General features: G+C 36.4%; 2 protein-coding genes across 3 annotated transcripts; both read right to left on the reverse strand.

Moving 5' to 3' along the window:
• Positions 1 to 16,576: 16,576 nt before the first annotated feature.
• On the reverse strand, positions 16,577 to 17,197 carry LOC124921577. Its single transcript, XM_047462254.1, has one exon. It carries the CDS (start codon positions 17,115 to 17,117, stop codon positions 16,695 to 16,697), a length of 423 nt encoding a protein of 140 aa, XP_047318210.1. The 5' UTR covers positions 17,118 to 17,197; the 3' UTR covers positions 16,577 to 16,694.
• A 2,297-nt stretch (positions 17,198 to 19,494) lies between these two features.
• Positions 19,495 to 22,315, reverse strand: LOC124921586 (mitochondrial substrate carrier family protein ucpB). 2 transcript variants are annotated; one of them, XM_047462263.1, is made up of 9 exons: positions 21,969 to 22,315; positions 21,713 to 21,817; positions 21,170 to 21,231; positions 20,839 to 21,075; positions 20,595 to 20,762; positions 20,403 to 20,452; positions 20,196 to 20,328; positions 20,020 to 20,057; positions 19,495 to 19,903 (listed from the first exon to the last, which is right to left on the reverse strand). In XM_047462263.1, exons 1-9 carry the CDS (start codon positions 22,012 to 22,014, stop codon positions 19,807 to 19,809), a joined length of 936 nt encoding a protein of 311 aa, XP_047318219.1. In that variant the 5' UTR covers positions 22,015 to 22,315; the 3' UTR covers positions 19,495 to 19,806. The 2 variants fall into 2 exon arrangements, with proteins under 2 accessions (XP_047318219.1, XP_047318227.1); XM_047462271.1 differs by having other exon boundaries at positions 20,004 to 20,057; positions 21,969 to 22,314.
• Positions 22,316 to 26,940: the final 4,625 nt, after the last annotated feature.

Raw genomic sequence — 26,940 nt, forward strand, 5'->3', positions numbered from 1 at the left:
CACAGAAATATACTAAGGCAAAAGCTTGAATATATATATTGGTAGAGAGAGCGTATTTAATTTTCAGGATACCTAGAGAGCCAAGTCTATCTATCTATTTTTCCTTAATCTTCTTATATATCCAAAGCACAGCAACGGCCATATTTTCTTCAATGGACACTTGTCCTCCTTCCGTTGAATGAGTGTCAGGATAGTACATCAGAAAAGATCCTCTTTGATCTTGTCTGTACTGAATGATAATGAACCAATAATTCATTTAATAGAGCCTATTGTACTAAGAACGTTCATTGAAGAGAATTTGAATAGTCTTGGTGCTTTTAGCAGAACTTCAACATGATACCGGACAATATCAATTTTTCAGAATTTTGGTATTTACTCAAATTGGTCAGTTTTTTAAGGTTTCGGTATTTTCTCAAACTGGTCGGTTTTTCAGGGTTTTGGTATTTTCTCGAACTAGTAAGTTTTTCAGGGTTTCGTTATTTTCTCAAACAGATTTCGGTATTTGCTCAGTCGGATGCGTGCAACTTTAATATTTGCGCTTGGTGAGATTCAAACTGTTGGGTCAAATTATTTTAACTAAGTGTTGAAATAATTTAACCACTGAGATTTTGATGATGAAATAACTTATGAGTTTTGATACAGGTGTATTGAAACAATATGTTATAAGACTTGGATCTAATGAGGGTCATTAGACCGATTTTGGCTTTCGTTGCATAAGATTAGACTTACAGTCTAACTCATCGGAGTTAGACATGTAGTCTAATAGACATGTAATTAGACGGATGGTCTAATAGATACACGGAATTAGACGTAAGTCTAATGCATAAAATTAGACATAAGTCTAATGCATAGAATTAGACGTACAGTCTAACTCATCGGAGTTAGACGTGTAGTCTAATGAATGCACGGAATTAGACGTACAGTCTAACTCATCGAAGTTAGACGTGTAGTCTAATGAATGTAAAGAATTAGACGTAAGTCTAATGAATACGCGGAATTAGACGTAAGTCTAATATGTTTGTAATTAGACGGATAGTCTAATTGATATTAGAAATTAGACGTACAGTCTAACTCATCGGAGTTAGACGTATATTCTAATATATTTGCAATTAGACGGGTAGTCTAATTTATGCGGAATTAGACGTGCAGTCTAACTCATCGGAGTTAGACGTGTAGTCTAATAGAATGTGAAAGTTAGACGTGCGTCTAACTCCTTCAGACAAGTCTAAGGTAGAACCGGAATTAGACGTGCAGTCTAACTCAGTGGAGTTAGACGTGCAGTCTAATGGTTATTGGATAATTAGACGCGTAGTCTAATTAGTGAAAGTTAGACGTGCGTCTAACTCCTTCAGACAAGTCTGAGGTAGAACCAAAATTAGACGTGCAGTCTAACTCAGTGGAGTTAGACGTGTAGTTTAATGGTTATTGGATAATTAGACGCGTAGTCTAATTAGTGAAAGTTAGACGTGCGTCTAATTCCTTCAGATAAGTCTGAGGTAGAACCGGAATTAGACGTGCAGTCTAACTTAGTGGAGTTAGACGTGCAGTCTAATGGTTATTGTAATTAGACGCGAGTCTAATTCTATTAGACCAGGCGGTCTAATAGACGTTTTTCTATTAGAAGGAGATGACTTATTTCATTAGACTGATTTTCACAATCCGTCTAACTGAAACACGTCTAATGCTCAGATTAAGCAGTACGCTTGAATCTAGCATTTCACCTACCCACGTGCTATAGCTATACCCTACTTTTGTTCCACTTTCTAGTGAAGATTAGTACAACAGCTATATGCATCCAATTAAGGAATGCCACGTAAGAGAATTTTTCTCACATTACCTATTTTGCAGGTACATCCCTGATGGAATATTCGACGCACTACCTGTGATGTACGGCCACGATCCTTGTGCTCAGAACCTGCTGTGTACAATGGAGGTTTTCCAATGGAAGAGTGCCACGTATCATTCTTGAAGATTCGACCGTTAGCTCCTGCTCAGTATTTAATAAATCTCAAGGACAACAGACAATCTACCTCACGTAGTATCCTAACGAACAAGCAATCTGATTTTGCAGAGAGAGAATACTGAACTCATACTGTGAAGCTTCTTTCTGATTGTACTGTGTGTGAATCGAGAGAGAGAGCTAGAATCAAAACACCTTTAGCTGAGTGATATTCTTCATCTTGTAATTGAACATAAAGTGTTCTGTTCAATAGTGAGCTAAGTGTGTGTAAATTGTATTTGATTCGAACCATATTATAGTGAATCCTTCCGGTGGTTGGAAGAAGGGGTGACGTAGGAGAGTTTCTCCGAACATCCATAAACAAACTGCTGTGTTCTTCATTTCTATCATCTTTTCATATTTCATCTTGTGCTTCAAACCCAAGTAAACAATTCTGCCTTGAATCTGTTTCAAGTGTTTACACAAGTTTGCGTAGAATAGAAAGAGAATTAAATCCCTAACGGGATTTCTTTCAAACCGTTTTTCATAAGCCTTCATCCTTAGCCAGACCCCCGTCTCTATCGATAAAGTCGATCCTATCAATTGGTATCAGAGCCCTGTTTCTATTCTCAAGCCTTTCCTGAAATATGTCGACCATACCTAAAGATTCCAGTGCTACAACCATTCCAACCTTCTCTCGTGAAAACTACATTGTTTGGAAAAAAAGAGTTCGTGCTCATCACTCTTCTCTTCATGATGACATATGGAGAATTGTCACAGAAGGTCCTATCAAGATTGATAAGGAGAAGGCTGACTGGACTGCTGATGAAAAGAGGCAGAACAACCTCAACAACATGGCTCTTGATGTTCTGTACAGATCTCTCGATGACAGTATGTTCAACTACATCATCGAATGTGACACTGCCAAAGAGGTCTGGGACAGACTCACTCAACTGTGTGAGGGCAATGAGCAAACTAAGGAAAACAAGATCATGGTTGCCACTCAACAGTTCGACAACTTCAAAATGCGTCCTGGTGAAACAATGAACGATTTCGACACTAGATTCAGCAAGATAGTCTCCTCTCTGTCCATCCTAGGCAAGACCTATAGCAACCGGGAGCTTGTTATCAAGGTCATGCGTGCTCTTCCAAGAGAATGGGACATAAAGACTATGGCGATGAGAGAATCCAAAGATCTTAACAAGATCTCTCTCTTTGATCTCTTCGCTGACCTCAAGGCCTATGAGTTCGAGCTGAACTGTAGGATGGAAGAAGATCAACCCACGTCCGTTATCATTTCCAAGGCGCTGGTGACTGCTGAAGAGCCACCAACTGCTCCGGATGTGAAGATGGCAGCTCAGCAGCTGAGCAGCGATGCCATGTCTCTCTTTGTGAAGAAGTTTGGCGACTTCATGAAGAAAAGCAACTCTAACTCAAACTCTTCAAATTCTAATGATAATAGAAAATCTAAAGCTAATGTTACTTGTTTTAACTGTGATATTAAATGTCATTATGCATCGGAATGTCGGAATCCAAAGCGTGAAGATGCCAAGGATGATGGAAAAGAGTTGAAGGCTCTTATGGCTGGTGACGGAAAGAAAAGAGGAAGCAGCCATGGCTCGTACTTTTCATCCAGTGAAAGTGATGAAGAAGACGTGGCTTGCTTCATGGCCAGAGAAGATGAAGAAGGAAATCAGGAGACTAAGGTATTTGATTTCTCTTCCGAAAGGTTTTCAAGGGAACAACTGGTAGCTGCACTAGATGACATGGTCATCGAGTACAGAAAGCTAGCAGAATCTCTAAATGAAACTAAATCTTCATCAGATTTAAATAAATCAAATCTATCTAAAAGGGAAGAGTCAAATGTTTTTGAAAAGAAGATTGAAGAGATCTCATCTGAGAATGAGATACTCAAGGAACAAATTCAAACTCTTTCATCTGAAAACAAAAGGCTTAACTATGTTGTCAGTGCATGGACAAGATCTGGTGATTCTGTCAAATATCAGATCAGCATGTTGAAACCTGCTGGATCTAGATCCGGATTGGGATTTGATGGCAATGACCCTAATCTGTCATGCAAAAAGTCAAAACCAAATGACAAACTTAAGACAATAAGTTTTGTTAAAGGAAGTATGACTGACATTGAATCTGATCCTATTAATGAAGAAGTTGCCTTTAAAAATGAAATAGTCTATGTTCCGCCGACTATTAACTGGCTTAAGAATAAGCTAGAAAAAGCTAATAAGTCTGGGAATTTAAAACCTGACTCTAAGTCAAGGAGTTTTAAAAGAAAACCTTCTTCAAAAGCTAAAGGATCAGTGGTTAGCAGGAAGTCATCTGCTAAGTCAAAATCTTATGCATTAATTACAACACAAAATGGGAAGTCCATCAGAATAACTCAAATATGGATTCCTAGGGGACTAATTGATCGAGGACCCAATTAAGTATGGGTACCAAAATGTGTAAATAGTTTATTTTGTAGGTGATTCAGGAGGATCACAGGAAGGAAGCTAAAAGAGTACTCTTCTGAGTACACAGCTTGGAAGATCAACAATGGCATTTGCCATTCTGGAAGAATAAATGTTTTTATTTGTTAAAAATGTTTTTGGTCTTTGGACCACAATTTTTTTTATTAAACTCTAATGTCTATATTCATAATGAGAGGGAAAAATTACTTTGAAAGTAAAGATATTCTCTAGACGAATATCCTTAATCGGTCTAAATAGACAAGGGTGTCTAGAAGAAACAGTGTGTACTTATACGTATTTTTGCTCATAATCTATACATCTAAGTCTATATGTTGAGGTGTTATATCTACGCGATTAGACGGACACGTCTAATAGACGCTAGACGTTTTTACGTCATGAGCAAAAGGATGCTCACGTCTAATCAACACACGTCTAACACGTGGTGTTTATGCGGAATTAGACGTACACGTCTAATAAACATTATACGGATTTTTATAAACACGGAATTAGACGTATGCGTCTAATAGACTCATCCGTCTAATAGATGCTGTGTTATATGGATTTGTGGAGTAAGAAAAACGTCTAACTACGTGTCGATTAGCCTGATTAAGGACAGCTGTCCCACGTTGAGAGCTATCTGCTTTTCCCACTCAAAACATCAAACAGTCATCTCTTATTAACATGAAGACACGTGTCTATCAAGTTAGAGAAAATGACTGATATACCCTCATTTTTAATGATGACTTCTTGAAAAAGGACGTCTAACATTTATTAATGGGCCATACCCCTAGAATAGACGGTTATTCTGTATTTCCCTCTTTCATCTATATAAGGACATTATTGCATGAATTTGAAAGCTTTCAATCCTTCAAAATTCCTAAGAACCCTAGCTTTCTTTGCATTTCTCTCACTAAATCTCTCTGAATCCTGTGTCTATTTATATTTTTTCGAAAATGGTGAAGAAAATCACTCTCGGTCACTATACTTTGCAGGTGGATTTTCCATCGGTGTATACGTTTGATCAACCAGAGGTGGTGAAGATGTTCCAAACCCTATAATATTTTGGGTTAAGGAAGTATCTAGGCGGACCGTTCATCTTCTACGAAGACGAAGTTCGCGAGTTCTTCAAAACGGCAACTATGGTGGGTGAATCCATCGTAGCAACCGTCAACGGAACGGAGTTTTCTTTCGACGAAGTAGTTTATGCGGAGTTCTTTGAACTTCCAACAGAGGGTCATCTATTCGACTTGGTTCTCTCTTCAGAAATCATGGAGGAGATGAAGACAACCTTTTCTGAAGACGGTTCGAATATCCATGTGAATGGATTCAAGAAGGTATTCAAACCGCATTTCATTCTTCTGAACGACGTGGTGGCGAAGGCGCTACAAGGAAAAGCTGGTTCCTTCAATCTCTATAGCCAAGACCGTTCTGACTATATGTGTGCTATCTCAAAAGGGATCCAGGTAAACTGGGCTCATACCCTTTTCCAGAACTTGTGTTATTCTATCAGTCAGACGAACAAAGAAAGTATAACATATGCGGCTCAACTGAGTCACTTGTTGAAGCATTTGGGGGTTCCTGTTGGTAAACCGGTGCAGATCAACTCTCCAAGAGTATTTACTGCTCTTACAGTGGCTAGCACGCTGATGAGGTTGAAGAATAACCTTGAATCTTGCATCTGGTGCTTCCAGTTACCAGACTAGTGGAAAACCTTCTACCCGATCAAAGCCCTCTGCTTCTGTTCTGTCAACAGGAGCAAAGAGAACCAAAATAGTGAACGAATCGGAGGCTAGTTCCTCCAGTCTGAAAAGTTCAAACAAGAAGGACTCTGAATTTGTTGATTCACGGTTGAAGCAAGGTCCAGGCGCACTTGCTGCAACTCCAATGTCATCATTATCCACTCCCTCAACCTTTTGAGGAAACCTTCGAGGTCTTGTGCCTCAAAGGAGAAGAAAACAAGAGCGCCCCACGCGTCTAAATCTGCGAAAGTAAAGTCTTCTAAATCTTTGGCCGCTGTGTCTAAATTTGATGTTCCCGTAGTGGAACAAGATGAATCTATATTTTCTCCTTTGAGAGAATCTGTTGAAGGGTCTGCTGTTGAGTCAGCCGGTCCAAATGATGAAACTGTTGACAGGATTGAGTCTCCTATTGTTCAAACTAATCTTGTAGCCGTCGGTGCTACAGAGTCATCGCAACCAGAACAAGGTGTTGTTCTTACCCTTGTGGCTGGTGAACCCATTATTCCAGTTCCTAAAGATTCATTGGTAGCTGGGAAAGTTTTTCGTATGGAGCTTCCTGCTGAGCTCTGTAAGAAACCACAATCTGCGTTCGAACTGATGCGTTCCAGAAAAGGGACAGGTGGAATCGTGATTGGTGAACCAAGACCTGCTCCAAAACCTGTAGAGGTTGTTGGAAAAGGCAAAAAGATAGCAACTCAAGTTCCTGAAAAGGTATCGGAGGCAACAGGAATCGTTGACCTCATTTTAGATCAAGTTAAAGTTCTTACTACTGAGAAATTGGGAATTTATGAATCTTGGTCCATGGAGAGGCTGTCTTCCAAGTACAACGATTCTTTGTCAAACGCTGCCATAACTAAAGAATGGAAGAAGAGGGTGGCAAACGAGAAGAAAGTTTTGAAATGGGCAAGAACTTCAGAAGTTGGTGAGGCTCTTAAGAAAAGAGAACTGGTGGAAGCTTGCATATTTGGAAAAGCTCTTTTTCCAATTATCAAAGCCAGGAAAGCTAATTTTAATCCTGATGTGAAAGGAGCTGATGTTGAAATGAAGGTATTGAAGAAGTTAAACGATATCCTGGATAGTTATGTCTCTGTTGTTTCTAGACACATTCATGGCGTTGATTGCTCTGGTGCAGAACCTCTCAATGAAGAAGAAGCTATGGATATTCCAGATGATGATAATGATGCTGATGAGCTAGATGCTGCTCTCTTGATCGAATTCGGGAATCTTTCTGCCGAAGAGAGACGCATTCTAGATCAACCCTTTCAAGAAAATGTGATTGTCCAAGAGCCTGAACAAGATCTTGAGACAAATGAAGAAGAAGTTATCATAGAAGATGTGACTGAGGAGGCTTTTAAAGCTCCTTTTGAAGAAAATGTGATTTTAACCCCTGTTGCGAGAACAAAGGATGTTCAAGAGAAATTGGCCGAGGATACTCAAGCAGAAACTGTCAGAACTGAGGGGGAACCCTCTAAAGAGAAAGTCAATGAAGAAGAAAGTTCCTCATCTGAGGAGGAACAGGATCAGCAAGCAACTTTTGTGAAGCCTCGTCTATTTCCCGACACCATTGTGGGAAATTTTCACGAAAACCTCAATAATCCTATTCACTACTCTGGAAATCTGCTTGAGAGATTTCAGAGAGCTGAAGAAGAAATCTTAAAAGAAGAGCGAGAAGAAGCTGCTAAGAAAGCGAAAATGAATCAACCGGAGCAATCCTTATAGGTTCATACAAACTTTGAGCCTATTCAAAGCATGGCAGTGGAAACCGAAGAAATTTCGTCTCATGGAGAGTCATCTGCCGGAGGAAACAAAGTGCTAAGATCTATGAGGTCTATGCTTTCATCAATTCAGAAGACCATGTCTCAGGCCATGACCTTAAGGGAAGAAGAAAGAGAGAGTTTTAACAAGATTTTCACGGTTCTCACTGAGCTGGATAACACTTTGAAGAAGAACACATATGAGACTCATATCGCCAATGTAAACTTCTCAAAGTTTGAAAAACAACTTGTCAATCGTCAAACGGAATTCTTTGATATTGAAAGACAATTCAATGATGAACGCCACAAGGAAACCTTGGAAGAATTCAGTCTGGTGAAGAATCAGATGGTGGAAATTCGGGGATGTTTGAGCAGGAATGATAATGAACGTCAGGAATTTGCTGATTCCATTGCTAGGAAGTTTCAAGAAAAGGAGGATGCAAAGGCCAATGCTGAAGGTGCTCAACCCCGACCAGCTCAAGGAGAATCAGAAATGATGGTGTGTCAACTGGCACAAGATCCAGACGAGCTCCAAGCACTGATGACAATTTGTTAGACTTTAAATTATGACCGAGCCTTTCAAGTTCTTTAATTCAAGAAACGAGTTTTTGATGATCGGGGCCGATGGTGGAATTCAACACTCAAGCGCAGCGGATATAGAATGAGAGGAGAATTCGAGGTTAGGGAGAGAAAAGCCGAAGGGGAGGAGAGAAATACCACTAGATTACACCTAGCGGTCCAAGAAGGGGGAGGAGGGCCGAGAGATAACTTATAGCACCAAGTTCCAAAATATTCAATTCATAGCCCCAAAAAATGGGGTGGGCATCACCATTTAAAGAGGCTGGTTTGCCCAAGAGTATTCGGTTACAACAAACTTTCAAAATAACAGAATTCAGTTCAAGAGAAATAAGAGAGAAAGTAAACAAAATATAATTATTCCATAAAAAACATAAACTGGCCCATATGGACACTTGGGCCGAGAGACGGGTGCATAAAATATTTTAGGACCGAGGTTTTTGATGAGCAGTTCGTAACATAATCTCCCCCTTCGAGGTTCGTCGCCCTCGATGAAAAGAACATGGACTGGTCAGCCTCTAATACACATCTTCAACTTCAAAACTATTGCTTCGGTCGGGCTTCGGCACATTCAGCAAGGGTCGCAGCATAAGACTGTATTTTCTCAAAAAACTTTCGGCAGAATCGCTTCAGTAGTGGAACTGGTCGGGTCCTTGCGGTCTTTTGCGATGCTGGGTCGCTTGCCACTCCGCCCATGTGAGGAATTTCTGTGCACCTAAGGTCGAGTTTTTCAGTATTTAGAGCTGGCCTTGGTTGCTGCAATGTCCCCAGCGCCTGGTGCAAAAATAATTTCTTCCAACTTTGATTAAACTCCATACTTGTCTCAAAAATCTAGGCCAAGTCTTTTTCCCGAACCAGCATAATAGCAGCATCGAAGGAGCCATAGCTTCTAATTAGATCGTTAGGAATATCTTCCAAGGTCAATGCCGCGAGTGAAACAGTTTGGCCTTCGGGCTTACTCTTTATTTGTATTTTGGCAGCAACATTATATTCATCTAAGGTCTTTTCCAGCTGGTTTCCATGCATCAGACTGGCCTGCAACCGAGGAATCCCCTTTAGGACCGTGGTTCTGTCTTGCTTCTCATAGGATAGGGTCAACTTTTCAAAGTCCCAAGAAGACGGGCCTAGAGTAATCAGCCATTCAATTCCCAGCACAATATCATATCCGTCCATGGAAATTACCTTCATTTCTATTTGGTATTCATTGCCTTCCATCGACCACTTCAAGTCCTTGCAAACACTAGAACATAACACATTAGACCCATCGACCACTTTAACCGATTGCACCCTGGTTGCTATGCTTTTGTGGTCTATTTTCTCCAAAATCCTGCTATTGATAAAATTGTGGGTGCTGCCTGTATCAATCAGGATCACCACCGGCAGGTTCCCAACTTTGCCAAGAATCTGGAGCATTTGGAAAGCTTTAGACTCGGTCAAGGCATGTAAGGATATGGCTGGTTCATCCCTTGAGCCGAGCAATGAAGGTAGATCATCCAAAACAGGTTCTTGGTCAGGTTCTTTATCTTCTTGATTGGCCGAGACCATGAATAACTTTGATTTACACCTATGGTTTGGTTGCCATTTTTCATTGCAAGAGTAGCATAGGCCCTTCTTTCTCTTTTCATCCATTGATGCTGGGTCTAATTGCTTAACATGGCCCTGGTTTGCATTTGAAAATGACCCATATGATGAATTCTTGAAGTCAGTATTGGTGCTCGGCCCGGCTGTGTTGATATTGGATGGCCTGGGCAGCAAGGATGCTTCAGCGCTGTACAAGTTACCACTGCTCATTAAGGACCGATATGTTGCTTCTTGGACTTTAGCCATGGCCATGGCTTCATTTAAAGAATCTGGGAATCGCAGCCTGATGCAGTTTGCAATTTCCTCCCTTAGACCGGACAAATAACAATCTATGACGTACTCCCTTGGCATGCTGTAGAGTTTTTGAGAGATCGACATGTATCGTAGATTATATTTTTGAACCAACCCAACCTGTTTTAAATTCATCAGCTGTCTCATTGGTGTGTCATGTATAGAGGGCCCGAATTGAGTCATAAGGTCTCTTTTGAACACGTCCCAAGATAAGGCTTCCATATGATTTCGGTTTTGAAGATATGACCCGTACCACATTCTTGCTTCTCCAGAAAAATGAATGGGGGCGATTTCTAATTTAGTGGCATCCTTAGTTTTGTCCACTCTAAAAAATTGCTCGGCAGAAATTAGCCAGCCCTCAACATCCGACCCATCAAACTGAGGAAAATCGACCTTGGTTAGCCGAGTAGGAGGAGCATAGTGTTGGTCGCGATTCTGGCCAGGGTGCGGGGGCCTAAATGGGAAGTAACTGTGGCAAGAATTATCTTCATAGGGTCTGTGGCGGGGTTCTTGCACATTTCCAGATGCCCCGCTCTCAAAGGCTGCCATTCTTTCTTCAGCCGCATCAAATCTTCGGTCTATGGCAGCTTGCATCGCAGCTGTTTGTTGGGACAGGTTTTCAATGAGGGCCTTGAGCGCATCCATTTCTGATTGCTGGCGAGTTTCTACCATGTTGAGAATCGGCCAACTCTGATACCAAGATGTTAGACTTTAAATTATGACCGAGCCTTTCAAGTTCTTTAATTCAAGAAACGGGTTCTTGATGATCGGGGCCGATGGTGGAATTCAACACTCAAGCGCAGCGGATTTAGAATGAGAGGAGAATTCGAGGTTAGGGAGAGAAGAGCCGAAGGGGAGGAGAGAAATACCACTAGATTATACCTAGCGGTCCAAGAAGGGGGAGGAGGGCCGAGAGATAACTTAGAGCACCAAGTTCCAAAATATTCAATTCATAGCCCCAAAAAGTGGGGTGGGCATCACCATTTAATGAGGCTGGTTTACCCAAGAGTATTCGGTTTACCCAATGTTTCGGTATTTTCTCAAACTGGTCGGTTTTTCAGGGTTTCGGTATTTTCTCAAACTGGTCAGTTTTTTAGGGTTTCGTTATTTTCTCAAACAGATTTCGGTATTTGCTCAGTCGGATGTGTGCAACTTTAATATTTGCGCTTGGTGAGATTCAAACTGTTGGGTCAAATTATTTTAACTAAGTGTTGAAATAATTTAACCACTGAGATTTTGATGATGAAATAACTTATGAGTTTTGATACAGGTGTATTGAAACAATATGTTATAAGACTTGGATCTAATGAGGGTCATTAAACCGATTTTGGCTTTCGTTGCATAAGATTAGACTTATAGTCTATCTCATCGGAGTTAGACATGTAGTCTAATAGACGTGTAATTAGACGGATGGTCTAATAGATACACGGAATTAGAGGTAAGTCTAATGCATAAAATTAGACGTAAGTCTAATGCATAGAATTAGACGTACAGTCTAACTCATCGGAGTTAGACGTGTAGTCTAATGAATGCACGGAATTAGATGTACAGTCTAACTCATCGGAGTTAGACGTGTAGTCTAATGAATGTAAAGAATTAGACGTAAGTCTAATGAATACGCGGAATTAGACATAAGTCTAATATGTTTGTAATTAGACGGATAGTCTAATTGATATTCGGAATTAGACGTACAGTCTAACTCATCGGAGTTAGACGTGTAGTCTAATATATTTGCAATTAGACGGGTAGTCTAATTTATGCGGAATTAGACGTGCAGTCTAACTCATCGGAGTTAGACGTGTAGTCTAATAGAATGTGAAAGTTAGACGTGCGTCTAACTCCTTCAGACAAGTCTGAGGTAGAACCGGAATTAGACGTGCAGTCTAACTCAGTAGAGTTAGACGTGCAGTCTAATGGTTATTGGATAATTAGACGCGTAGTCTAATTAGTGAAAGTTAGACGTGCGTCTAACTCCTTCAGACGAGTCTGAGGTAGAACCGGAATTAGACGTGCAGTCTAACTCAGTGGAGTTAGACGTGCAGTCTAATGTTTATTGGATAATTAGACGCGTAGTCTAATTAGTGAAAGTTAGACGTGCGTCTAACTCCTTCAGATAAGTCTGAGGTAGAATCAGAATTAGACGTACAGTCTAACTTAGTGGAGTTAGACGTGCAGTCTAATGGTTATTGTAATTAGACGCGAGTCTAATTCTATTAGACTAGGCGGTCTAATAGACGTTTTTCTATTAGAAGGAGATGACTTATTTCATTAGACTGATTTTCACAATCCGTCTAACTGAAACACGTCTAATGCTCAGATTAAGTAGTACGCTTGAATCTAGCATTTCACCTACCCACGTGCTATAGTTGTACCCTACTTCTGCTCCACTTTCTAGTGAAGATTAGTACAACAGCTATATGCATCCAATCAAGGAATGCCACGTAAGAGAATTTCTTCACATTACCTATTTTGTAGGTACATCCCTGATGGAATATTCGGCGCACTACCAGTTATGTACGGCCACGATCCTTGTGCTCAGAACCTGCTGTGTACAATGGAGGCTTTCCAATGGAAGAGTGCCACGTATCATTCTTGAAGATTCGACCGTTAGCTCCTGCTCAGTATTTAACAAATCTCAAGGACAACAGACAATCTGCCTCACGAAGTATCTTAACGAACAAGCAATCTGATTTTGCAGAGAGAGAATACTCAATCATCTTGCTTACTGAACTCATACTGTGAAGCTTCTTTCTAATTGTACTGTGTGTGAATCGAGAGAGAGAGCTAGAATCAAAACACCTTTAGCTGAGTGATATTCTTCATCTTATAATTGAACAGTGGTTGGAAGAAGGGGTGACGTAGGAGAGTTTCTCCGAACCTTCATAAACAAACTGTTGTGTTCTTCATTTCTGTCATCTTTTCATATTTCATCTTGTGCTTCAAACCTTGAATCCGTTTCAAGTGTTTACACAAGTTTGCGTAGAATAGAAAGCGAATTAAATCCCTAACAGGATTTCTTTCAAACCGTTTTTCATAAGCCTTCATCCTTAGCCAGACCCCCGTCTCTATCGATAAAGTCGATCCTATCACAAACTCTGGTCACCCGCGTGATAGGCGAGAATACTTACCACTATACTACAGCGATATGTTGTTATCTTTAAATATATTAATATACTTGATATGACTTAGCAGTTTTATATATATATATATATATATATATTTAACTTATATAATTGAACTTAGTTTTATCTATTCATTATTAAAACTTTTTCATAAATTATATTCTAACATAGTCCTTCCTTCACCATCCATGAAGATGAATGTGTTGTCGTCTCTCACTCACTAGGCACACATACAACTTCATCCATCAATAAAACATTCAAGAAAAAGAAAGAAACTTTCACCGAGAAGGGAAAGTTTCCACACACAAAATCGAAAACACTTCAACAAATTATGGATTCAAGGTTTGATAAGTTTAGAAGCAAATTTGAGTGCATTTGTGATCAAATGACATCACATTATGTTGTTATTACAAATGTTTTTGATTGTGTATTCTAATAAATCTGAATCCCTAAATGCTGAAAAGATGCATGATGTTATGTTTAATTAATTAACATTAGCAAAAGTAGTTGAGATTTGCTAAAAATAAACTTGCGAAAGTATAAGTTCTTTTCGCGTTGCCATGTCATTTGAGACGGTCCTTTATCCTTGAGTTTGTTCATCCATCTTTCGATTTGTGAGTTATGTATGGAATTTATGGTTATGTTAGATTTTTGTTTGCTGAATTTTGTGTATAATTCTAACATTTTTTTTATATAACATAACCACCTAGATTTGCTGAAGAAACACCTAGTGTTGTGATAGTGTATTTAGCCTATATAGGTAAAACGGATGTTATTGACCTAGATGGACATTTTTTTAATTATTTTGTTATAATGTCATTATTTGTATCAATAAAGATGAAAACTGCAGTAAGTATATTTTGATCCATCATTAGTGTATAATAATAATTTGGAGCTTATATCTTATTTTGTTTATTTTATATTTTATGGCGAATTGTGAAATTAGGGTACTTGATCAAGAGATAATTGAAATTTTGAATCTCTTTATTTAAACTTCACACTTTAGGCTCCTTATTGTTAAAATCATATAAAATGAGGTTTTACTTTGACGATTTTAATGTTGTTAACTTATTTAACTAGATGACATTTATAAATAAATAAAATATTTATATCACTAATTTAATTATAAATTTTTACCGATTTTGATTTTTTTATTTGTTTATTTATAAATGTTAGGTAGATAATATTTGTGTTTGAAATCGTTATGACAAAACCTCATTTTGTATAAATTTAACAATAAAAAGTCTCAAATTGTCAGTTTTAAATAAAGATGTCCGCAATCTCAATTAGCCCAATAACGAGTCTCAATTCGACAATTCGACTATTATTTTATTAAATTATGACACCCATAAATATTTTTTAAAATTTTTAAAAACTATAATAACAAGATTTTTATATTTTTAATTAAATAAAATATATAATAAAAAGACGTGATATATTAATATTATTTTTTTTAGACCATCTTCAACACATAAATCCATTTTTAAACCTAAAATACAGTAAATATCACATCAAATAGTAATTCATCTTTAACTCAAAAACTCATTTCATATTCTTTCTTTACCCTAACTTCTTAATCTTATTAATATTATTTAATTATTTATCAACTTTACATGTTTAATCCTAATCATTTCTTATTCATTTAATAAAATTAATTATACATCAATAATTCATACCTAATAAAATAATTTAATAATATTTTTTAAATAAATCAACATATTTTATTAAAACAAACATTATTAATATAAAAAAACACCTACTACACATAACATTTTAATAATGTTATTTAATCACCATGTCAAAAGTTAAAAAAAAAAATACTATTTTACTTGTCAAAAATTAATAATATTAATAATTATAGCATCAAAAGTTATAATATATATATATATATATATATATATATATATATATATATATATATATATATATATATATATATATATATATAATTTAAGGGTCATTTTGAGATGGGATGAATAGTACTAAAGCATATTTGTGTTTAGCCGGAAAAGAGCGAGCATGATGTATTATGCGAAGGAAGGACACCTAAAACTCATTATCAGTGCTAGTTGAAGATACACTTACATTGCAAATTAAACATCATTAATATTAGTGTCAATTTTAATAATTCCCTTCAAATCAAACATTGTCAGTAATTATAATGATTATTTATTTTTAACAATCACTTAAATCAAATATATCAATTCTCAACTTTCATGAATCTCATCCGATAGTTCTGAATAGTTCTGAAGTTCGTTTCTCATCTCATCTATTTTCTTTTCATTCATTTCTTTTTTCTTTTTGTGTATGTTATATTCTGTGTGTTTGAAAAAATACATTTTTGTTTTATTTACTGAACTCAAACTAATTAAATTAAAAACAAAATAATAATAATAATAATAAACTGTTTTTTTTTTTTTTTACTTTTAACTGATAAATGGTTACCTGAATCTCTGCCCACAGCACAATAATAACTATTAACCATTATTACTCCTTGTGTTTCTATCCTATCACTTGACATATTTGTTTGCAGAAGCACCATTAATGCTACCCGTTCAATGGATTAAATCATATAACAAACCAATCCAACTTTTTTCAACAATACTTACCCAAAATATATTTGAGAACAATAATTGTAAAGTTTGTTTTGCTTTTTATTAATTATTTTACTTAAAAAGTTAGCAAGATTAAATCATTTTTAATTATGAGTGAAAATCAAACAACTAATTCTATTAAAAAATTATTGAATTTTTAAGTTGTACCAAAGGAAAAAATATATATATATTATATTTCATTTTAGTTTAACTTTTCCCAAACGCAATGGTATCTCTTTCTGGAAAGACCCAAACTGAAATCTTTAATTTGTTTTATTATTGGATAAAAAATCAGAACTAACTCATTAGATGATCATGTTTCCAAAATGGTATTTAAAAACAAAACAAAGATGGACAAATTTTATGAAAATTGATAACCAGTACCAATGAACAATTGAATCTGATTCGGATTCAACTCGATTTGCTTAACAATGCTTTAAACAACAGATGTACATAAAAATAGAGCAATTTTTTTGAATTGGTTATATTCATCAAACACAGAAACAACAATCTAATAGAAACAAGAAGTGATTACATATAGATGAAGACAGTTTCTTTTCTCATTAGAGATCCTTAATTATTTCAAAATTTAACAACACTATCGGGTTTGGACCGACAAACCTTCAACTTTTACAATGTTGTGGCCATCATCTGCTGCGACCCAATCATAGGTGAATCCCTGCGCTTTAATATAGATTTGTAGATCTCAATGATAATCTTCTCATCGTACTCCTTTATTGGTCGAGAACCGAACCCAGAAACACCATCTCCTCCTAAACCACCAGGTCCTATAAGACCCGAATTGGCAAATCGAAGCATGAAATTCATGTAGGCATCTCTCATCCTCCTAAGAAATGTCTTGGGAGAGAACCGGATCTTTATCTTCCGCCCGATTTTAATCCCCCATTTCCGTCTTTTCCGGATCGGGTCCTCGCCGATTTCGGTGGCAACTTGAACTGGAGGCCTGCAAGAGGTGGAGTCAAGGCGCTCGTAATGCCTTTTAGTCCAGTAGCCCTTCAGACTCTTGTAAACCTTCACTGATACACCTTCCATTGATTAAGCAAATGGGTAGTTTACTTCTTCTTCTTCTCAAGTCACAAATGAAGTAAATAAACACAAAGATATATAGAGAGAAAAAAAATTGTGAAGCCCTTAGGGAAGTGTGTTAACTGTTAATAGAGGGCGGGGGGTCGGTGGGATGTCATAAATGAAGTGCCATCTTTCTTCTTTACTTTATTTTTCTGATAAATCTAGTTGATTCTATGATTATTAAAAAAGTAGATTTTGACCACTAAATAAAAAATTAGGAAAAAATAGATATACTTTTATTTATTTTTTAAAGCTATATTTTTCACAAGAGTTATTCAAATAATTTTTTACTTTTTCTCATAATGAAATTAATAAATTAAAAAAAATTACTTTTATTAAATATTAATATCTTTTAAATATTTATATATAAGAATTTAAATTTTGATAACACAAACCTATAAATTATAATAAAATAATTGATCTTTTAATAGGAATTCTCATATTATTCTTAATAAATATGCTCTTTTTAATATTAAATAAGTATAAAATATATTCTTCATTCATTTTAAAAACTCAACACATTTAAATATTATATATATATTTTAATATTATATTTTTTTCAAATAAATAAATTGTTTTTTCATTTAAATATTATATATATATATATTTTAATATTATATTTTTTTCAAATAAATAAATTGTTTTTATAAAATAATTTATTTTAAAAATTTTATTAAGATTAAAACTTTTTTATTTATAATCTATTTAATTCAGAATAACTAATAAAATATTTATATGATCTTATTATTTAAAATAATATTTTATTTTATATAAAAAATAAAAAAACTAATTTTTAAAAATATTTTAAATAGAATTGTTATCTCAAAATATTGTATAATTATGTAGTTTAGTTGGATATTTATTTAATAAATATTTCTATAATTTAAATGAAATATATTATTTATATATATATATATATATATATATATATATATTATAATATAATATTATTGAAGTTTTTAAAATAAAAACATTATTTTAAAGTATTTTATTTTTAATAATTATAAATAATTTATATATATTGGATTATTATGTTATTAAAAAAATTAAAATCAAATTATATTTTTAAAATATTTTATCACTTATTATTTTAAAATAAAATCATAAAATAATAATTAATAAATTAGTTAGTGGTTTGGTTTGACTTTTTTTTCTTAGTTGCCTCGTGAATGAAACCATCAATTACCTTTCTCATTCTGAGTTAAAAACTATAAACCAAACATTTCCTTAGATGTAAGAGTTCATATAGTTAAATTATATTTTATGGTATTAAATTCTTAACTATAACTTTCTTCACACTTATATTTATATCTAAATGAATTACATGTCATTTTCTACTTACTACACCTATTACAAATCAGTCTCAATCATCATGTGCATTCACATGTTATACATAATTTATCTAATTTAATATTCGCAGCATTATAACAAGCACAACACATTGAACAATTGAGATTATGGGTTACTTATTGAATTAGAGTGAGGATAGGGAGCACGATTTTGGGATCGACTCGTACAGTGAAAGTGACATCGCTGTTATACGAAAGTTATACGAAAGTGACTCCGCTGTATCTCTTTTGTATAACAACGAGGTCTCTTTTGTAAAACAGCGAGGTCACTTTCGTATAACAGCAAAGTCACTTTCGCTGTAAGAGTCGCTCCCCAAACGGGCCCAAAGTCGTGTTCCCAATCATTTTTTTAACAAAGTCGTGTTTCCAATCATTTTTCATTGAATTAAAAATGTTTAACATTGAGAATAAAAGCACAACATGAGAGGTGAAAATTCATACAGATAAATTATAAGCATTCTTGATCTTCTTGTGGAAACAAAAACATCTTAATTTTAGTGTTTATTTGTAACAAGAATTGTTGACTTTATTTGTTTAAGTCATTCAAATTGTCATTAAAGTTTTATCACTCCCAACAAATCAACTGTGGGCAGTTTCTGATTTAGACATATTCACATTCTTCTCCATAAATTGACCTTGGTATTGAATATAGATGTACTAAACTCATAACACTAACAAAAGTAAATGGGTTGAATAATAATTTAAATTATTAACAAAGAATTGGGTATCAGGATGAACCATTTACAGAACCAAGAGTTGGGTCTTTTCTTTCATCCTTCAGATCCGATCACTGAAAATCCGACCTGACCATATAATTGATCTTACTGCTGGAAGAGGTGTACAACTGATCTTGGTGAGGGTTAAAAACAATTCTTCAAGAAGATATCTAAAAAACATACAAATTTCATGATAATAAGATAGTTGAATGGTTTGTGGTAAGCAAATTGGCTGCACGGGTCACATGTTTCATAGTAAATGTATCTGGATATCTGTAGAGATTTACTGCCGGTTTCTTAGCATATCAGAATACAGATCCCTAACCATGTTAAAAAGTCTTTCCAAATGAAGTAATTAAATAATTGTTGCATCACAGTTTATCTAAAGCTAAAGTTTCAATGGGGTTTCTTGGTCATTCCCATTGTACACTATAAATCTCAGTTCCATTCAATCTACATGTAAAAATGCACCCCAAAATGGTACAAACTAGAAAAATCTCCCTCTCTTCTCTGCGTACGAAAATCAGATTCTCCAACAGGGATTTCTGGAATGGTGATAACACACAAGAACTCAGGGATTCAAATGATCTACATTGCTTTCAAGCCTGCAAGCTCACGTAATTTCTCACAAAGAATGAAGGTGATAGTCGTCTGGGGACCTAATCTGGCAAAAATTGTAAGTCCCCTGAAAAGAAGGCATGTTAGCTAGCATAGCAATAGGAATGTACATCATATTTACAGTCTTCTGCATTGGGAGGGAGTGGGAAAAAAGGAAGGATTTTTACAGTATTGCAACTTTACCCCTTGTATAGTCCTCTTGTGCCTTCTGTACTGACCACCTGAAAACGGCAAGAGAATGCAAATAAAATAGATAGATAGACCAATCACAAGTACACAGAAATGCTTTTGATTTTGTTCTCTAGACATAAGAACATCAACTTGGGATGAAAAGGAACACAAAGGTATGTTAATAATACCTGGTATGCACAATGAAATCCATTTCTGTACTTTGTATCCGTAGCAGTATTGCGTTGCAACATAAGACGGGTTTTAATCATATCCATGGGTGCAGTGACAAGGGTGCTTACCGTGCCTGCTACTGTACTTGATCTTCAAAAAAACAATGTGGAGAATGTGAATAACATATCAAGAAAGAAAAGAAAAAAAAGGTAAAGGAGTCATACACTAGGTGTAGGGGAAACCCTTCTTCTAGAGAAGTCCATCGGATCAAAGCCTGCAATAATAATAAAAATGCAAGAGAAAATAAGGACATCAAAATATAAATTTGGGCTAAAGACAAGAATATCACGGGGACCCAGACTGTGCTGATTTCTTCATCAATCAAAGTTGAAAAATAGCATTGCTTAGAACTTAACCCGCTTAGATTCATCATATGTTGCCAGCTGCGACGCAGTCAGAGCACCTGCCCTCGCCATTGCAGGGCCTACACCTTTCCAAAGGGCAGTTATTCTCTCTTCTGAAACAATTTTCCGAACTTCTCTAATGGCTCCTCCTTTAGAGTCAGGATTCATCTGCAACCGAACCTACAACGAAACTGAACACAAAATTAGACAAGGTCTGGAATTCTAAGGATTATGTAGAAGAAAAGTGGGAAATAACCTTAAGAACTTCTACGGGATTTGTAAGAGCAGTAGCAAAAGCACCGGAAAATGCTCCACATGCAATCTTGAGCAAAATATTGGTGGAATCAAAAGCCAATTCGCATATGTACTTTGACGGCTCATATAATCCAAGTCGAAGACCTCCATAAAGAACTGACCTTATTAATGCAGGCATCAACCCCAAGTATAGGGACGTTGGCCCCTCATTCTTCACTGTCTGGGTAAGAAGTCGACCCTATGAATGAATTCAATCAAGAAACTTCTCAAGCAAGCCGTGAAGGGAAACAATAATTCTCAGAAAGATTTGATGACAACTCTCAGTATCCTACCATTCCAATTAAAGGACCCCTCTTGCCTACGAGTTGCATTTGTAGTCGAACTTTGAGAACATCTGCAACAAAAATTACTATGATATCTAAGTTGTCTACTCCATACTCGAACTCCTCTAAAAATAATCGAACTCCACAAACCCAACATTTCACTGAATCTGTTGTCCTAATAAAAGGTTACTCAAGTACACATATTTCTTATTGTTCTTGGTTAACTTTTCTTATATTATCCACTATAATCAGCCCTTAGCATACTATACAACAATCCACCAAAGGATCCTAGCTATTGCCATCATTAGAAATAGACAGCTTGAATGCCCACCCTTCCACTCTGTATCATAAGAGCATAGCAATCTCAAGTTACCATCTTTCCTAAAACTATAGCATAAGAATGGACAAAACTTTGGTGCATTCATCCCAAACAATGACTGGGTTAGGGGAACAACTTATATTTGAGATTTTTAATTGAGAGCTACAACAATGTAGTAAAATATGAGATGTTAACAAAGAAGAGAAAGTGTAGAAGAAAAAGATTAACTTAACCTAGAGGGTGGGTGATGCTTGTAGCAGCAGCTACAGAAATCCCACTTGTACCGAAATGATAAATGACATCAGATGCCGAAAATCCCCATTTCCTCTTCGTTATACCTGTCACATAACATTTTTTGTTTCGGATCAAGCACTTACAAGCAAATCAGATTGGGAATCAGGGTCAGAAGAAGAAGGAAGCCGACAAGATCGCAAGAGTGTTCAATCTTTGGTCAATAGATAATAGTAAAGAAAGAGGATATTGGGATACCTGATGACAGCGGGAGGGAATTGGGGTTAGGAGAGCCAGAACCCATTCTCTCTAATCTTGGTACTTTTTCAAAACACGGATGGGAAGGGGGGCCGAATTATTTAACCATTTAAGGGCTCTTTGGTGCTGCCGTTCTCAAATCGAATTCCTAAATCTCTTCCTCTTAATTGATCTTTTCTTTTTGATTCATCATCTGATTTTTTTCTCCTGTATCGATATAGTGTTGATTGATGATGGTTTTAACTATTTTGAAACCAAGGGTTTTAGTTATTATGAAGGTTGTTGCGGTTTTGGACAATCATTTGGTTTCTCCTTTTCATGTTCAAACGATGAATTTGGTTTTATTTTTCCTAGGAAAACAAAGATTGTTAAGCACATGAAATAAAATAGGGCAAATCAGAACCAATACAATCACCAACTGAACTAAAAGTCTTGATGGACAGGCAAATAAGATCGTTGAACAAAAAGATGTGGGAGAAAAACCCGACAATAACTCTGCTACATTGAAGTGTCTCAAAACTATTGGCTTGGTTATATCCATATTCCATAGCATACATGAGAATTATTGGAAGAGTTTGATCCTATAAAACAAAGATGTCATGTCTTTTATTCATGTATTTGATTGTACTTACTTTGTCATCCCTCAACTTTTGAGTTGTCCTAGTTTGATATATATATATATTTCTAGGTGTTGTTCATATTTGGGTTATTTTAATAACATGGTAGGTGTCACACGGTATTAATTCGCAGCGGAATTTTTACTCAATTTTTCACCCTTGTGCGGCTTGTTTTGCGCACCAAAACAATCAGCCAACTCCGAGGTTCACTTCTCTCACAAAAATGAACGACTCACTCAACAAACAGTCAAGTCCCACAATAATAAATCAAACATTCAACAAAGAGAAACACACACAACGATTACGGGCAAATGCCCAACTTTATAATATATTCACTCACAAATATCGATTACAAAGAGGCTATAAATTCTCAAGGCTGCACACAAAATGACTCTCACTTGTGGGGGATATTTTTCTATCCAAAAATCCAACAATTTGTCTTGTGCAGTTCAAAAGATATTTATAGCCCTAAAGAAATAACAATCTGCCTAGGAAAATAATCATTTTAGTGTGTGGGGGTCAATCTTCCGGGCAGTTGGTGCTGATCGTGGGTCTAGCTGGTGGGCGGTTGCTGCTGAACGTGGGTCTCAACTGCCAGTCGTGGGTCTCAACCGTCCACTACTGCAGCCCACGTTCTCCATCGGTTTTTGCTGCACACCTGCTGCTGGACATGGGTCCTAACTGACCGAAATCGTCAATTATTCCCACGTTCTCGACCGAGCCCAACTGGTGCTGACTTTTTCCCCCACTCGACCCATCATGCCGATATTTCCGGGTCCACGACCCATCATGCCGACATTTTCGGGACCCCACTCTGATCGCCCTTGGTCCTTCTTTAACCGTCTTCGGCCGACTCCGTATTTTCCGCACTCGATGCGCGCACACTCAATACGTTGGTTGTTGTCACTCTTTCGCACCTAGGTCGCACGCACACGACCCCACCTAGGCATCCCCTCGGTCCGGGCCTTCCGCAATCCGGCTCCCGACAGACATTTTCTAACACGTTGTGCATTTGTCGCACGCACACGACACCTCTTCGACACACTTCACCCGGTCCTAGCACTCCACACTCGTGCCACGACAAACGCATGCTAACATCATTCTCTCGGTCCTGATATTCAACCCTTCGGTCCCGACAGCAACTTTGATTACTTAGCATTCTGGTGCCAGTGGCGGAAGCCCTCGATACTCTTCTCGGCACCTCTCGGTCCTGGCCAACACCAAGCCAAGACAACTCGGCTGAAACCTTGCACCTAAGTCGCCCGCACACGACTTCGTCTCGGCACGCTTCTTCTCGGTCCTGGCACTTCACAAGTGTGTCAGAATATAAGCTTTAGTTACTTATCCTTTCTCATCTCCGGTACCCTTCCGCACCCCGCGACTGTTTTTAGGCACCTCTCGGTTCTGGCCCTTCGCAATCAAGCCAAGACCGAGACCAGCTATTTAGGGTCATAACAGTAGGTATGTAAGTGATTCGGTTCGGTCGGTTTATATATCGAAATGTACAAACAAATTGTTGGCGCCGATTTATTTAAATCACAAACCGTCGGTTTCGGTATACAAGTCGGTTCGGTTTGATCTGTTTTACAATTGTTTCGATCGATTTATTCGGTTTGATCGGTTTTAAATATAGTTTAAAAAAATAGCTAAATTTTAAAATATTAACTTTATTAATATGATTTAAAGTCATAAAAAAATCAATGTAATTTATTATTCTAATAAGAAATAACAATAAATCTATAAAACAAAATTCCAAATGAGGCATTCAAATAAAATTCTCTAATATACATATATATAATATATAATGATATATCACAAGATTAAGTTCTCTCTACCCAAGGAAAAGAGAACTTCTTCTTAAAGCGGACTTTGAAATCAAGATTCTCACATTTTAGAAATTAAAATCAGAGACTTTTTCATAATTAGGGGGTAAAATAAAGTCTTTGGAATGGAATTGAACAACAGTTAATGCCTGATAGATGAAGGCAAAGGCGGAGTTTATGTAGTTGGCGGTAGTAGGTTATAGCCTAGGGTAAACTTTTTTAAACACTATATATATATATGTTGGGTATTGGTTGGCTCAACATTGTGGCTCAATCTCTAGTAACCCACTTACTGGACTTAACCTAATAATATAAATAGATATTACTCTCTTGGTGAGAGGTATAGAGAAAAAGCTCATTTGTGGTGTTTGATTGCTAGTGAAAGGGTGAGATAGTGGTGCAACGGAATCGATAAACAAGAGAAATTGAGTCAAACTCCAATCGCATTTACACCCAACAGTGGTATCAGAGCTAGGGTTTAGGGTTTGTAATTGGAGTTTGAGATTGGGTTGGAGGATATGAGTTATCTTCACCAATAAGCGCATATCTATTTTTCTTGGGCATCACTTTTTTGGTTTCTCTTTCCTTTCTCTTTTGCTGGCTGATTTCATCATTGGGTTTTAGTGGGAGAATTATGAAAGGAACCCAACCCATCCTGTTTAGAGAGAGAGAGAGAGACTGTTTGTCGGCTAAAACTTGCTCTGATCTCATCGGCTTCTCCGATATGATCGTTTGCTCCGATGAAAATTTATCTCTATGGGTTTTTTGTCTTCTGTTTCTTTTTTCATCTTGCTGCTTTTATTTTCTGATACTGCTGCTACTGGAGGAAGAAGAAAGCCGACGCCACCTCTGAAGAAAAAGTCGTTGTTGTCATGTTCAACCGTTGTTAGTGTCGCAATTGTCGCGACCATTGAGAATCAAAGTCGACGCTGTGCCACTGCTGAGAAGACGAAGTAGCAAATCCCCGAGCGGGGTGGCTAAGTCGAAACTTTATTTAGTTTCGCGAGGTATCATAGCTTTAACCTCTTATTATTTTCTACCATATTAATTATTGATTGTTTTAATTTGTTTGATAGTATGTCTAGTGTTAATCAATATGGTATGGTTCCGTTTAACGGAAAAACTGATTTCAACATTTGGAAACAAAGAATGAAATGTGTTTTAATTCAGAAAAAAATGTTTTAAAGTTGTTAGTTAGGTTTATGATGTTACTGATACCATTGAGAATAAAAGTGAAATGGATGAAAATGTTTTTGTCTCTATATACTTGAACTTATCTGATTCTATGATGAAAAAAATTGGTAATTTAGAGTGTGCAAAAACTTTGTGGGATAAATTATCTAAACTTTATACTTAAACTTCTCTACCTAATAAAATGTTCATACTTGAAAAGTTTTTCAAATTTAGATTGGATATGTCCAAGGACATTGAAGATAATCTAGATGTTTTCACTAAACTTAATTCTAATATTAAGTTGTGTGGTGATAAGAACATTGATGAGTATACCCCATTTTCTTGTTGAATGTTATTCCTGATTCTTTTAATGATGTGAAGTTTGTCATTAAGTATGATAAAAATAATGTCACTCTTGATATTGTTGTCAATGGTCTTAAGAGTAAGGAGTTAGATTTGAGACACTCTAGGAGGGGTAAACAGTCTAGTGGAGAAGTCATGCATGTGAGGGGTAGGTGGAATGCCCAAAAGAATGTCAATAATGAGAATTCTTCTAAGAAGTCTTATCCAGCTAGTAAAGGTAGATCTAAGTCTAGGTTTAATGCTAAAAAGTGTTAGAATTGTCACGAGTCTGGTCATTTTATCAAGGACTGTCATAAGCCTAGGAGAATTCAACATGTTAAAAATGTTAATGTGGTTGTTTATGAGGGCAATATGGGTGATATTTTTATGATTAATGATCTATGTGATTATGCTAGCTTGAACTATGTGTTATCTGATTCTTTGTGTAAATCTGACTGGCTAGTTAACTCTGGTTGTACTTTCCATGTGACTCCATATAGATATTTATTTTCTAGCTATAAAGAGATTGAACATGGTTTTGTGTCTATGGCAAATTCAAAAAATTGTAATGTGTTAGGAATATGTGATGTATGCTTAAGGTTCTCTTGTGGCTCTGTGTTTACTTTGAAGAATGTGAGGCATATTCTTAATTTGCGTTATAATTTGTTGTCTTGTACATCTCTTGAGAATGATGGTTTGGAGGGAAAGTGGGGGAAAGATGTTATGAAAATTATGTGTGGATCTTTTGTTATATTTACTGTTAAAAGGATGAACAATATATATGTGTATCATGCTAAGACTATATGTGACTCTGTGAACTCTGTGATGATGATAAATTTGTTCTTTGACATAATAAATTAGATCACATGAGTAACAAATGTCTAGAAATTTTGCATAAAGGTGTTTACTTTGGTAGTGATAAATTTTCCCACATCCCTTTCTGTGAATCATGTGTGTTAAGAAAACAGCATAAGGTGAGTTTTCTCATCTCCTCCTACCCAAACGTGTCTAAGTGCT

This window comes from Impatiens glandulifera, chromosome 1 (assembly GCF_907164915.1).
Source record: "Impatiens glandulifera chromosome 1, dImpGla2.1, whole genome shotgun sequence".
In the NCBI taxonomy this organism is placed as follows: Eukaryota; Viridiplantae; Streptophyta; class Magnoliopsida; order Ericales; family Balsaminaceae; genus Impatiens; species Impatiens glandulifera.

Coding starts and splice junctions, on each gene's coding strand:
- LOC124921577 (XM_047462254.1), bottom strand. CDS start 17,117: ATGGAAGGTGTATCAGTGAAGGTTTACAAGAGTCTGAAGGGCTACTGG.
- LOC124921586 (XM_047462263.1), bottom strand. CDS start 22,014: ATGGGTTCTGGCTCTCCTAACCCCAATTCCCTCCCGCTGTCATCAG. Junction 20,763..20,838: donor ATCCCGTAGAAGTTCTTAAG/GTTATTTCCCAC, acceptor GTTTCGTTGTAG/GTTCGGTTGCAGATGAATCC. Junction 20,453..20,594: donor CATATGATGAATCTAAGCGG/GTTAAGTTCTAA, acceptor TTATTATTGCAG/GCTTTGATCCGATGGACTTC.